This window comes from Hyla sarda, chromosome 7, assembly GCF_029499605.1.
Source record: "Hyla sarda isolate aHylSar1 chromosome 7, aHylSar1.hap1, whole genome shotgun sequence".
NCBI lineage: Eukaryota > Metazoa > Chordata > Amphibia > Anura > Hylidae > Hyla > Hyla sarda.
The window spans coordinates 28434554-28449405 of NC_079195.1; the positions used below are offsets into that span (position 1 = coordinate 28434554).

At 44.4% G+C, this 14852-nt stretch overlaps 1 protein-coding gene across 3 annotated transcripts in view; it reads left to right on the top strand.

Annotated features, from left to right (window-relative positions):
- The window catches only part of FOXJ2 (forkhead box J2), a 50087-nt gene that overhangs the window by 13416 nt on the left and 21819 nt on the right, over positions 1-14852 (top strand). For all 3 annotated transcript variants that reach the window (XM_056529082.1, XM_056529081.1, XM_056529080.1), the window contains exons 2-5: positions 3118-3436; positions 5865-5939; positions 6033-6113; positions 14629-14760. In XM_056529082.1, coding sequence (XP_056385057.1) covers positions 3125-3436; positions 5865-5939; positions 6033-6113; positions 14629-14760 — 600 coding nt within the window. In that variant the 5' untranslated portion in view covers positions 3118-3124. The remainder of the gene's footprint in view (positions 1-3117; positions 3437-5864; positions 5940-6032; positions 6114-14628; positions 14761-14852) is intronic.

Sequence of the window (14852 nt, forward strand, 5' to 3'; positions counted from 1 at the left end):
TCCAATAGTTATTAGCTTCTGAAGTTTTCTGTCTAACTGCTCAATGATGATGTCACATCCTGGGAGCTGTGCATGATGGGAGAATATTCCCATAGGAACTGCACAGCTCCCGGGACGTGAGTCATCAGAAAGCAGTTAGACAGAAAACAACAACTCAACTTCAGAAGCTAATAACTATTAGAAGGATTAAGATTTTTTAATAGAAGTAATTTACAAATCTGTTTAACTTTCCGGAGCCAGTTGATATATAAAAAAAAGTTTTGGCCTGGAATACCCCTTTAACCCCAGGGGTAAGGTGTTATTAACCCCTAATGTTCGTGAAGCCAAAGTGTTTTTTTTTTTTGTATCGGGAACCACCCAAACGATATCTCCGCTATTCCAATGGCTAGACAGTGAAATGAGAGTCCACAATCATGTTATGGTTTAACGGAGGCTTTACTGAGGTCAGACAGGTGTTATTATCTTCACAGCTCGGCCAGAATCCCAGATAGGTGACCAGGAACACAGAAGGACCTCACAGCTTACTGGGACCAATTATACTTGTAATAGAGTTTAGATCATTGACTTTAGTCTTGACTGGACTGTAGATAGTGACAGTAGACATAGACTTGACTTACTGGAAGACTGTAGATTTGAGGCCTTCCAGGTAGCTGGACACTGAGACATCTGGTCTCCACTGTTCCTCAGAAGCAAAAGAGGCAGATTGCAGCCCCTCCCTTCCTTATAAAGGGGGGCTGAGCCAGAAGCCTATAGGTCAAGCTGCGGGTCATGTGTTAAGCTGGTGCTCTCTGGGTAACATAAACATAACATGTAACATCTCACAGGTCCTTTAGACAATTACATTAGTCCTCCAAAGGTCCTTTATACTGACTATACATATAGTACAATAAATAAAATTAAAGTAACAGCAGGGGGAGACACTGCAGGAGAGCCCCCAGGTCACTGAGGGACTCAACCTGACAGGGACTAAGTGTAGTGCAGGAACAGATGGAGTCGGCACTCGTGTAATTTGTGTGGTGCGCGCAGACCAACAGGTAAATCCAAGTAGTAGAAATGAAGTCTCGGCACTCACAAATAACTTGCAAATTCTTTCAGTGTTTATTCACACATGGGGCGACACACGCGTGAATAAACACTGAAAGAATTTGCAAGTTATTTGTGAGTGCCGAGACTTCATTTCTACTACTAAGTGTAGTGCAGGACCATGTCCTGTACTGGGGCATTACAATAACGTGATCCTATAGAGATAGCAGCAGTATACAGATTGAGCTGTGAGGGAAGTCGTCTGAGAACTAGCAGGTTTCATGTGATGATGTCGTCCTGTAGTTTACCCAGGAATGACCACTTTCTCTGACTGCGATTTTCTGTGGGTCAGACTGGTGATCACTTGAGCCAGTTACAGTAATAAAAAGCATGGATGCAGCTGTGCTGGAATAAAACAGATGGCGATGCAGGACTAGTCTAGTGATCATCTAGTGTGCATTACATGGGCACAAAAAACTAAAAATCTTCAAGACAATTTTAAAACGGTTTTAGATTTTGTTTTAGACTATTTATTGAGCTTCTTTGTTCTTATTAGCTGCATTAGAACAATATAACACATGGTTGTGAAGGTGGACAAAGCCTTTAATTGCTGTTATTGTAAGGTGGAAGTGTCTAAGAACAATAGCCCAGCCACAAAGTGGTGACCACACAAACTCGCACTACCAGACGGCCGAGTCCTGAAGCGGGTGGTACGTGAAGTCACATGTGGTTGGAGAACGTCTTACTGAGTATCAAAAAAAAACTTAAAGGGGTACTCCAGTGGAAAACAATTTTTTTAAATTGACAGGTGCCAGAAAGTTAAACAGATTTGTAAATTACTTTTATTTAAAAAAAAAAAAAAACTTATCCCTTCCAGTACTTATCAGCTGCTGTATGCTCCAGAGGAAGTTCTTTTCTTTTCGGATTTCCTTTCTGTCTGACCACAGTGCTCTCTGCTGACACCTCTGTCCATGTCAGGAACTGTCCAGGGCAGGAGAAAATCCCCATAGCAAACCTCTTCTGCTCTGGACATTTCCTAACATGGACAGAGGTGTCAGCAGAGAGCACTGTGGTCAGACTGAAACTTCAGCAGCTGATTCAGCAAGAACTGGAAGGATTCAGATCTTTAAATAAAAGTAATTTACAAATCTGTGGATACAGTTGATTTAAAAAAAAATAATAATTCCACCGGAGTACCCCCTTAAAGAGTTACTCTGCTGCTCAGCGTTTGGAGCTCGTTACATCATAACCCCGCCCAATCATGACAGCATGCCCCGCCCCCTCAATGCAAGTCTATGGGAGGGGGCGTGACATCCGTCACGCCCCCTCCCATAGACTTGCATTGAGGGGGCGGGTCGTGACATAATGAGGGGGCGGGGCTACGACATCACGAGCTCCCGGCGTCGGCTCCAGTGTTCAGAACAGTTGGTTCCAAACACTGAGCAGCAGAGTACCCCTTTAAAACCTGTTCATTATCATTGACTTAAAGGGGTTATCCAGGAAAAAACTTTTTTTTTATATATCAACTGGCTCCAGAAAGATAAACAGATTTGTAAATTACTTCTATTAAAAAATCTTAATCCTTTCAGTACTTATGAGCTTCTGAAGTTAAGGTTGTTCTTTTCTGTCTAAGTGTTCTCTGATGACAAGTGTCTCGGGAAACGCCCAGTTTAGAAGCAAATCTCATAGCAAACCTCTTCTAAACTGGACGGTTCCCGAGACAGGTGTCATCAGAGAGCACTTAGACAGAAAAGAACAACCTTAACTTCAGAAGCTCATAAGTGCTGAAAGGATTACGATTTTTTAATAGAAGTAATTTACAAATCTGTTTAACTTTCTAGAGCCAGTTGATATATATAAAAAAATGTTTTCCTGGAATACCCCTTTAAAGTCCATAGCCAAGAAACTAAACACCGACCTGAGATCTTAATGCACAATGCCAAGTGTCTGCTGGATTTGGGTAAAGCCACCTCCCCTGGACTGAGAAGCAGAAGAAATGTATTTTCAGATGGGAATAGATTAATAACTCTGGACCAAATGTGTCCCATTTATGTCTTAGATTCAGAATCACTGACCTGCTCTTCTGTCCCTCAGCCTCAAGATGGCGTCGGACCTGGGCAGCAGTCTGACCTCTATAGACTGGCTCCCGCAGCTGACCATCCAGGCGGCTATGAAGGGATCTCAGCAAGGCAACGGAGGGAGAAAAGGACCCGGATCTCCCACCGACCCTAACGCCATGTTAACTAAGGAGGAGGCGGCTGCACACCGGGATGGGAAACCCCCATACAGTTACGCCAATCTCATCCAGTACGCAATAAACTCTGCCCCTGCCAGGCGGATGACCCTGAGCGAGATCTACCGCTGGATCTGTGACAACTTCCCATATTACCGCAACGCCGGTGTAGGATGGAAGGTAACTGATGAGCTCTGTATAGGGCTCTCTGACCCTATTCTCCACTCATTTACTGTATGTCAGTGTTTATGTTAAATGTAACTATAACTATAACTATATATATATATATATATATATATATATATATATATATATACAGTGGGGCAAAAAAGTATTTAGTCAGCCACCAATTGTGCAAGTTCTCCTACTTAAAAAGATGAGAGGCTGTAATTTCCATCATAGGTTATAACCTCAACTATGAGAGACAGAATGAGAAGAAAAATCCATAAAATCCCATTGTCTGATTTTTAAATAATTTATTTGCAAATGATGTTGGAAAATAAGTATTTGGTCAATAACAAAAGTTCATCTCAATACTTTGTTTTATACCCTTTGTTGGCAATGACAGAGGTCAAACATTTTCTGTAAGTCTTCACAAGGTTTTCACACACTGTTGCTGGTATTTTGGCCCATTCCTCCATGTAGATCTCCTCTAGAGCAGTGATGTTTTGGGGCTGTCGCTGGGCAACACAGACTTTCAACTCCCTCCAAAGGTTTTCTATGGGGTTGAGATCCGGAGACTGGCTAGGCCACTCCAGGGCCTAATAATTGCTCTCACAGTTGATTTCTTCACATCAAGTTGCTTGCCTATAGCAGATTCAGTCTTTCTTCTCAGCCTGGTGCAGGTCTACAATTTTGTTTCTGGTGTCCTTCGACAGCTCTTTGGTCTTGGCCATAGTGGAGTTTGGAGTGTGACTGTTTGAGGTTGTGGACAGGTGTCTTTTATACTGATAACAAGTTCATACAGGTGCCATTAATAAAGGTAACGAATGGAGGACAGAGGAGACTCTTAAAGAAGAAGTTACAGGTCTGTGAGAGCCAGAAATCTTGTTTGTTTGTAGGTGGCCAAATACTTATTTTCCACCATAATTTACAAATAAATTCTTTAAAAATCAGATAATGGGATTTTATGGACTTTTTTTTCTCATTCTGTCTTCATAGTTGAAATTACAGGCATCACTCTCTTCTCTCTCTGTCTGTCTCTTTCTCTGTCTCTCTCTGTCTGTCTCTCTCTGTCTCTTTCTATCTCCTTCTCTGTCTGTCTCTCTTTCTATCTCTCTCCCTGTCTGTCTCTCTCCCCTCTCTCTCTGTCTCCTTCTCTGTCTGTCTCTCTTTCTCTGTCTGTCTCTCCCTCTGTTTCTCTCTCTCTCTCTGTCTCCCTCTGTCTTTCTCTGTCTCTCCCTCTGTCTTTCTCTCTCTCTGTCTTTCTCTCTGTCTCTCTCCCCCCTCTCTCTGTCTCCTTCTCTGTCTGTCTCTCTCTGTCTTTCTCTCTGTCTCTTTCTATCTCTCTCTCTCTGTCTCTCTCCCCCTCTCTCTCTCTGTCTCCTTCTCTGTCTGTCTCTCCCTCTGTTTCTCTCTCTCTCCCTTTGTCTTTCTCTCTGTCTCTCTCTCTGTCTCTCTCTCCCTCTTTCTCTCTCTCTCCCTCTGTCTTTCTCTGTCTCTCTCTGTCTCTCTCTCCCTCTTTCTCTCTCTCTCCCTCTGTCTTTCTCACTCTGTCTCTCTCTGTCTCCCTCTCTCTCTCTCTGTCTCCCTCTGTCTCTCTCCCTCTTTCTCTCTCTCTGTCTCCCTCTCTCTCTCTGTCTGTCTCCCTCTGTCTCTCTCCCTCTTTCTCTCTCTGTCTCTCTCTGTCTGTCTCCCTCTCTCTCTCTCTGTCTCCCTCTGTCTCTCTCTGTCTCCCTCTGTCTCTCTCTCTCTCTGTCTCCCTCTCTCTCTCTCCCTCTGTCTCTCTCTGTCTGTCTCCCTCTGTCTCTCTCCCTCTTTCTCTCTCTCTGTCTCCCTCTGTCTCTCTTTGTCTCTCTCTCTCTGTCTCTCTCTCTGTCTCCCTCTCTCTCTCCCTCTGTCTCTCTGTCTCCCTCTGTCTCTCCCTCTGTCTCTCTCTCTCCCTCTGTCTCTCTCTCTGTCTCTCTCTCACTGTCTGTCTGTCTCTCTCTGTCTCTATGTCTCCCTCTCTCTCTCCCTCTGTCTGTCTGTCTCCCTCTGTCTTTCTCTCTCTCTCTGTCTGTCTCTCTCTCTCTGTCTGTCTCTCTCTCTCTCTGTCTCTCTCTCTGTCTCCGTCTCTCTCTCCCTCCCTCTGTCTCCCTCTGTCTTTCTCTCTCTCTCTGTCTCCCTCTGTCTCTCTCTGTCTCTCCCTCCCTCTGTCTCTCTCTCTCTGTCTCCGTCTCTCTCTCCCTCCCTCTGTCTCCCTCTCTCTTTCTCTCTCTCTCTCTCTGTCTCCCTCTGTCTCCCTCTGTCTCTCTCTCTCTTTCTCTCTCTCTCTGTCTCCCTCTGTCTCCCTCTCTCTCTCCCTCTGTCTCTCTTTCTCTGTCTCTCTCTCTCTCCGTCTCTCTCCGTCTCTCTCTGTCTCTCTATATATTTATTTTTTCTCCTCACATATTTTTTCTCTCTGCAGAATTCAATCCGCCATAACCTGTCACTAAATAAATGTTTCAGGAAAGTGCCGCGTCCCAGAGATGACCCGGGAAAGGTCAGCTATAATGAATGAATATATATATATATCTACATAGTGGTGAAATCTAGGATGGAATAGTGGATTTCAGTGTCTCCATCTATTTTTCAGGGATCGTACTGGATGATTGACAGCTGTCCCAAAGAAGATGTAGCCCTCCCCCGAAGAAAACGTCCACACCCAGACGATGAGGTACCTAGACACTTGTCATACTCGCATCACTATATGTTACATTAAAGGGGGTCTCCGGTGGAAAACTATTTTTTTCAAACCAACTGGTGCCAGAAAGATATACAAATTTGTAAATGATTTCTATAAAAAAATCTTAATGCTTCCAATACTTATCAGCTGCTGTATGTTCCAGAGGAAGTTGAGTTGTTCTTTTCTGTCTGACCACAGTGCTCTCTGCTGACACCTCTGTCCATGTCAGCAAATCCCCATAGCAAACCTATCCTGCTCTGGACAGTTCCTGACATGGACAGAGGTGTCAGCAGAGAGCACTGTGGTCAGAGAGAAAAGAAATTCAAAAAGAAAAGAACTTCCTCTGTAGTATACAGCAACTGATAAGTATTAAGATTTAAGATTTTTAAATAGAAGTAATTTACAAATCTGTTTAACTTTCTGGCACCAGTTCATTTACTCCTTAACCCCTTAAGGACCAGGCCATTTTACACCTTAGGACCAGAGCGTTTTTTGAACATTTGACCACTGTCACTTTAAACATTAATAACTCTGGAATGCTTTTAGTTATCATTCTGATTCCGAGATTGTTTTTTCGTGACATATTCTACTTTAACATTGTGGAAATATTTTGTGGTAACTTGCATCCTTTCTTGGTGAAAAATCCCCAAATTTTATGAAAAAATTGAAAATTTTTCTAACTTTGAAGCTCTCTGCTCGTAAGGAAAATGGATATTCCAAATAATTTTTTTTTAATTCACATATACAATATGTACTTTATGTTTGCATCATAAAATTGACAAGTTTTTACTTTTGGAAGACACCAGAGGGCTTCAAATTTCAGCAGCAATTTTCCAATTTTTCACAAAATTTTCAAACTTACAATTTTTCAGGGACCAGTTCAGGTTTGAAGTGGATTTGAAGGGTCTTCGTATTAGAAATACCCCATAAAAGACCCCATTATAAAAACTGCACCCCCCCAAAGTATTCAAAATGACATTCAGTCAGTGTTTTAACTCTTTAGGTGTTTCACAGGAATAGCAGCAAAGTGAAGGAGAAAATTCACAATCTTCATTTTTTACACTCACATGTTCTTGTAGACCCAATTTTTTAATTTTTACAAGGGGTAAAAGGAGAAAATGTATACTTATATTTGTAGCCCAATTTCTCTCGAGTAAGCACATACCTCATATGTCTATGTAAAGTGTTCGGCGGGCGCAGTAGTGGGCTCAGAAGCGAAGGAGCGACAAGGGGATTTTGGAGAGTACGTTTTTCTGAAATGGTTTTTGGGGGGCATGTTGCATTTAGGAAGCCCCTATGGTGCCAGAACAGCAAAAAAAAACAACACATGGCATACCATTTTGGAAACTAGACCCCTTGAGGAACGTAACAAGGAATTAAGTGAGCCTTAATACCCCACAGGGGTTTCACAACTTTTGCATATGTAAAAAAAAAAAAGAAAATGTTCACTAAAATGTGTGTTTCCCCCCCCAAAAATTCACATTTTTGCAAGGGTTAATAGCAGAAAATACCCCCCAAAATTTGTAACCCCATCTCTTCTGAGTATGGAGGTACCCCATAAGTTGACCTGAAGTGCACTACGGGCGAACTACAATGCTCAGAAGAGAAGGAGTCATATTTGGCTTTTTGAGAGCAAATTTTGGTCGGGGGGGGGGGGGGGCATGTCGCATTTAGGAAGCCCCTATGGTGCCAGAACAGCAAAAAAAAACACATGGCATACCATTTTGGAAACTAGACCCCTTGAGGAACGTGACAAGGAATAAAGTGAGCCTTAATACCCCACAGGGGTTTCACAACTTTTGCATAAGTTAAAAAAAAAATCATACATTTCACTAAAATGTGTGTTTCCCCCCAAATTTCACATTTTGCAAGGGTTAATAGCAGAAAATACCCACCAAAATTTGTAACCCCATTTCTTCTGAGTATGGAAATACCCCATGTGTGGACGTCAAGTGCCCTGCGGTCGAACTACAATGCTCAGAAGAGGAGGAGCGCCATTGAGCTTTTGAAGAGTGAATTTGTTTGGAATGGTAGTCAGGGGCCATGTGCGTTTCCAAAGCCCCCCGTGGTGCCAGAACAGTGGACCCCCCCACATGTGACCCCATTTTGGAAACTACACCCCTCACAGAATTTAATAAGGGGTGCAGTGAGTATTTACACCCCACTGGCATTTGACAGATCTTTGGAACAGTGGGCTGAGTAAATGAAAAATAAAATTTTTCATTTTCACGGACCACTGTTCCAAAAATCTGTCAGACACCTGTGGGGCATAAATGCTCACTGCACCCCTTATTACATTACGTGAGGGGTGCAGTTTCCAAAATGGGGTCACATGTGGGGGGGTCCATTGTTCTGGCACTATGGGGGCTTTGTAAACACACGTGGCCTTCAATTCCGGACACATTTTCTATTCAAAATCCCAATGGCGCTTCTTCTGTTTTGAGCATTGTAGTTCGCCCGCCGAGCACTTTACATCCACATTTGGGGTATTTTCTTACTCAGAAGAAATGGGGTTACAAATTTTGGGGGGCTTTTTTTCCTATTTTCCCTTGTCAAAATAAAAAATTTAGGGTAAAACCAGCATTTTTGTGAAAAAAAATAATTTTTTTCATTTTCCCATCCAACTTTAACGAAAACTTGTCAAACACCTGTGGGATGTTAATGCTCACTATACCCCTTGTTACAGTCCGTGAGGGGTGTAGTTTACAAAATGGGGTCACATGTCGGTATTTATTTTTTGCGTTTATGTCAGAACCGCTGTAAAATTAGACACCCCTGTGCAAATCATCAATTTAGGCTTCAAATGTACAAAGTGCGCTCTCACTCCTGAGCCTTGTTGTGCACCCGCAGAGCATTTTACGCCCACATATGGGGTATTTCCGTACTCAGGAGAAATTGCGTTACAAATTTTGGGGGTCTTTTTTTCCTTTTACCTCTTGTGAAAATAAAAAGTAAAGGGCAACACCAGCATGTTAGTGTAAAAAACATTTTTTTTTTTACACTAACAGGCTGGTGTAGACCCCAACTTTTCCTTTTCATAAGGGGTAAAAGGAGAAAAAGCCCCCTAAAATTTGTAGCGTAATTTCTCCCGAGTACAGAAATACCCCATATGTGGCCCTAAACTGTTTCCTTGAAATATGACAGGGCTCCGAAGTAAAAGAGCGCCATGTGCATTAGAGGACTAAATTAGGGATTGCATAGGGGTGGACATATCGGTATTCTACGCCAGTGATTCCCAAACAGGGTGCCTCCAGCTGTTGCTAAACTCCCAGCATGTCTGGACAGTCAGTGACTGTCCAGAAATGCTGGGAGTTGTTGTTTTGCAACAGCTGGAGGCTCCGTTTTGGAAATACGTTTTTAATTTTTATTGGGGGGGACAGTGTAAGGGGGTGTATATGTAGTGTTTTACCCTTTATGATGTGTTAGTGTAGTGTAGTGTTTTTAGGGTACATTCACACTGTTCCCTGATAGGAGTTTGCGCTGCCGCGAAAAATTTGCCGCAGCTCATACTTGAAGCAGAAAACTTACTATAAACCCGCCCGTGTGAATGTACCCTGTATGTTCACATGGGGGGGGCAAACCTCCAGCTGTTTCAAAACTACAACTCCCAGCATGTACTGACAGACCGTGCATGCTGGGAGTTGTACTTTTGCAACAGCTGGAGGCACACTGGTTGGAAAAGCTTCAGTTAGGTTCTGTTATCTAACTCAATATTTTCCAACCAGTGTGCCTCCAGCTGTTGCAAAACTACAACTCCCAGCATGTACTGATCACCAAAGGGCATGCTGGGAGATGTAGTTATGCAACAGCTGGAGGGATCGCAACTATAACTCCCAGCATGCTGGGATTTGCAGTTTTGCAACATCTGGAGAGCTACAGTATAGAGACCACTGCAAACTGTGTCCCTCCAGATGCTGCAAAACTACAAATCTCAGCATGCCCAGACAGCAAACAGTTGTGTGGGCATGCTAGAAGTTGTAGTTTTGCAAGATCTGGAGGGCTATAGTTCAGAGACTACCATATAGTGGTCTAAATATGTAGCCCTCCAGCTGTTGCAAAACTACAACTCCCAGCATGCCCAAACAGCTGTCTGGGCATGCTGGGAGTTGTAGTTTTGCAACATCTGGAGTGCTACAGTATAGAGACCACTATATAGTGGTCTCGGACTGCAGCCCTCCAGATGTTGCTAGGCAACTTACCGGCTTCCGTCAGATCCAGGGAGCTTGCTGCACGACATCACCCCCCACCGATCTCCGACGCCGATCGTCGCCCGCAGCCTCCGCAGATCGGTAAGTGGACTCCGGCGCCGGTCCTCTGTTGTTTCCCGTTCTGCCCCGCCTATTGTGGGTGGGCAGAACGGGGAAAACGAAAGTTAACCCCCCGCCCCCGATCTGCTATTGGTGGTCGCGTCTAGACCACCAATAGCAGGGATAGGAGGGGTGGCACCTCTGCCGCCTCACTCCTATCTCTTCAGGGGGATTGTGGGTGTCTTAGACACCCACGATCCCCCTTATATTCCGGGTCACCATAGACCCATAATGACCTGGAATCACGCAAATCGCAAGTGTGAATTCACTTACGATTTGCGGCGATCGTCGACATGTGGGGACATCGTCGACATGTGTCCGATCGCCGAATGACTGCTCAGTGCCTGAGATCCAGGCATGAGCAGTCAAGCGGCAGAATCATCGATCACTGGTTTCTTGTGAGAAACGACTGATCAATGTAAAAGATCAGTGTGTGCAGTGTTATAGGTCCCTATGGGATAACAATGATCAGTGTGTGCAGTGTTATAGCCCCCTATGGGATAACAATGATCAGTGTGTGCAGTGTTATAGTCCCCTATGGGAGCTATAACACTGCAAAAAAAAAAGTGAATAAAGATCATTTAACCCCTTCCCTATTAAAAGTTTGAATCACCCCCTTTTCCCATAAAAAAAAAAAAAACACAGTGTAAATAAAAATAAAAATAAACATTTGTGGTATCGCCGCGTGCGGAAATGTCCGAATTATAAAAATATATCGTTAATTAAACCGCATGGTCAATGGCCTACGCGCAAAAAAAATTCCAAAGTCCAAAATAGTGCATTTTTGGTCGCTTTTTATATCATGAAAAAATGAATAAAAAGCAATAAATAAGTCCTATCAATGCAAAAATGGTACCAACAAAAACTTCAGATCACAGCACAAAAAATGAGCCCTCATACCGCCCCATATGCGGAAAATTAAAAAAGTTATAGGGGTCAGAAGATGACAATTTTAAACATATTAATTTTCCTGCATGTAGTTATGATTTTTTCCAGAAGTGCGACAAACTCAAACCTATATAAGTAGGGGATCATTTTAACCGTATGGACCTACAGAATAATGATAAGGTGTCATTTTTTTTTTTTTTTTTTTTTTATCAAATCAGTTTTTATTATTTTATAACATAGATAACAAAACATCCATAACAAAGGGATGAGGTTCAGTTCGGTTGTGTCCAACGTACAATATGGATCTCTGTATATTACTTGACATAGAACAAGAAAGACATGAGTCAGCAGAATCCATTGATAGACCCCATCCACTTCACTATAACATGGTAACCAAAGGGCGAGTCACATAGGACATCTCAAGGAAAGAACCGTGTGGCCTCACCTGAGGAGCATATAAAGAAAACAAATGTCATATTAAAGGAGTAGTCCAGTGGTGAACAACTTATCCCCTATCCTAAGGATAGGGGATAAGTTTGAGATCACGGAGGGTCCGACCGCTGGGGCCCCCTGCGATCTCTCTGTACAGGGCCCCGGCTCTCCGGCCTGATAGCGGGTGTCGACCCCCGCACAAAGCGGCGGCCGACACGCCACCTCAATACATCTCAATGGCAGAGCCGGAGATTGCCGAAGGCAGCGCTTCGGCTCTGCCATAGAGTTGTATTGAGGGGGCGTATCGGCCCGCTTCGTGGGGAGGTCGACACGCCCCCTTCCCGCGGGCTGTCGGGGCTCCATACAGGAGATCACAGGGGGCCCCAGCGGTCGGACCCCCCCGATCTCAAACTTATCCCCTATCCTTAGGATAGGGGATAAGTTGGTCACCACTGGACTACTCCTTTAAGACATGTAAGCCATATACCAGCTCTCCGAGATAGGGCCGTCTGGGCGTTACACAAGAGTAGGGATGGAGAGAAGTGGGTGGAGTGGCAGGGGAGGAGGGGGGTGGGGAAGAGCGGGAAAATAGAGAAGAGGGGAAGATCGGGAAGGAAAGTCATTAGGGAGTCAGGTGTGGTAGACAAGCTATAAAATGATATGTATCGACCTACCTGCCCCCTGAGGGCGTAAAGGGTGGCTGGGTAGTATGTAGGCGTTTGTATGATATCCAGGGACCCCATACCATTTCAAATCTGTCGTGTGTATTAGACATGGACATCTCCTCAAATCTACATATCTGGTTCAATTTCTCTAGCCAAAGTGTTTTCGTTGGGGGTGAAGTTTGACACCACCGTAGGGGGATAAGCGTCTTTGCTGCAGTTACCATATGTGTTGGAAGAGATTTGGCAGAAAGGAGGATGACGGTAGGGCAAGGGCAATAACTGCCATAGAGAGGGAGATGAGGCCGCCACATACCAAGTTAATGAATTGTTCCACCTCCTTCCGGAAAGGTTGTACCATGGGGCAATCCCACCAAATGTATGTATAATCCCAATCTGTAGAGTGCCTCAGGGGTCCTATACCATCTAGACAACAGTTTGAAGTGGTTTTCCTGTAATTTAGTGCATCGAGAGAAACCCTGTGAGTGACGGAGTATGAATTTGCGCTGATCTTCTGAAAGTATGATGTTTAATTCCTTCTCCCAAGAATGTACCTATAGGACGCACCGGCGTATAAGACGCACCCAATTTATATGTGCAAAATCTAAAAAAATAAAGATTTTGAACCCAATAGTGGTCTTCAACCTGCGGACCTCCAGATGTTGCAAAACTACAACTCCCAGCATGCCCGGACAGCCAACGGCTGTCCGGGCATGCTGGGAGTTGTAGTTTTGCAACATCTGGAGGTCCGCAGATTGAAGACCACTGCATAGGAGGTAATACTCACGTGTCCCCGTCGCTCCAGAACGTCTCTGATGCCGGCCGGGTATCCTCGCTGTCCGTCGCCGCCATCACGTCGACGTGATGACGAGGAAGGAGAGCGCCGGCCATACAGGGGATCCCTGAACGGAGAAGACACCGAGGAGGCAGGTAAGGTCCCTCCCGGTGTCCTGTAAGCACTAACCCGGCTATTCAGTCGGGCTGTTCGGGACCGCCGCTGTGAAATCGTCCCGAACAGCCCGACTGAACAGCCGGGTTAGTGTCACTTTCCCTTCAGACGCGGCGGTCAGCTTTGATCGCCGTGTCTGAAGGGTTAATACAGGGCATCACCGCGATCGGTGATGTCCTGTACTAGCCGCGGGTCCCGGCCGTTGATGGCCCCAGGGACCGCCGCGATAGGGGTGTATTCGCCGTATATGACGCACCAACTTTTTACCCCCAGTTTTGGGGAAGAAAAAGTGCGTCTTATACGGCGAAAAATACGGTAGGTACAGAGGGTCGCTAGAAAGTCTGTCCTGCGAGAGGGATTTCTTAGAAAATGGCTAACCTTAGTTTAGCTCTATTACTGTCAATGTAAATATCATCTAACCAAGTAGTAAAATTGGCTACGGAGAACTTCCCCAGGAAAGCCATACACATTTGCCTTGCAGAGTAACTATGCTGCACAGCAGAAGGGCGAGACCCCACCAGAGACTGGAGTAGTTCTAAGCTGGGTGGTGTATTAAAGTGTACCTTTTTAATTCAAAAAACTTGAATGTCGTAGGGACATGTCAAAAGTTTTTATTGGTCAGGGTCTGAGTGTTCAGACCCTGACCAATCACTAGAACAAGTGGAGAGAGAGGAGGGCTCACATGCTCCCTTCCCTGTTCTGCGTCTAAAAGACCCGGATAGCCCCATAGACATTGTAAGTATGTCCAGGTAACGTGACACAGAACCAGGAGAGAAGTGGGCACAATCCCGACTCCTTTTTGTGATCAGTTGGGGTCTGAACACTCAAATGGTCAAAAAATGTTTCTATAACATATTAAAGGGGTACTCCACCCCTAGACATCTTATCCCCTATCCAAAGGATAGGGGATAAGATGTCTGATCGCAGGGGTCCCCAGCGGCAGGACCCCCGCGATCAGACATCTTATCCCCTATCCTTTGGATAGGGGATAAGATGTCTAGGGGCGGAGTACCCCTTTAAAAGTTTTTTTCAATGAAGGTAATCTAAAGCAGTACAAGCAATTTCCTTATGTAGAGGTACTTGGAATTGCATCGTTTACAATCAAGAGTGGCTCTGCCCCTTTTGTGTCATTGGCATTTATTACTGTACAGCCATAGTAAAGCTATTATTAGAGCCATAATGTTGTATTGTTAATGATTGACAATGTGTCTGTGGTCAATGTTACACAGAATATCCCAGTCATATGGTGTAATGATTTCTATTAACAGCTGTCTCAAGACTCTCCCGAGCCGGACGTCACCAAAAGTCCCTTGAGTACCACCAGTGATGTGTCCTTACCTACAGAAAGTACACAAGGTCATCACATGGAGAACAACTCAGCTCTCCCCAGCTACAGCCAGGTGACCGGCCAGTTATGTCACACAGACTGTATTCAGGAGGGAGCACACATTTACACACTACAATATAACTACAATAATACTGCTCCTATATA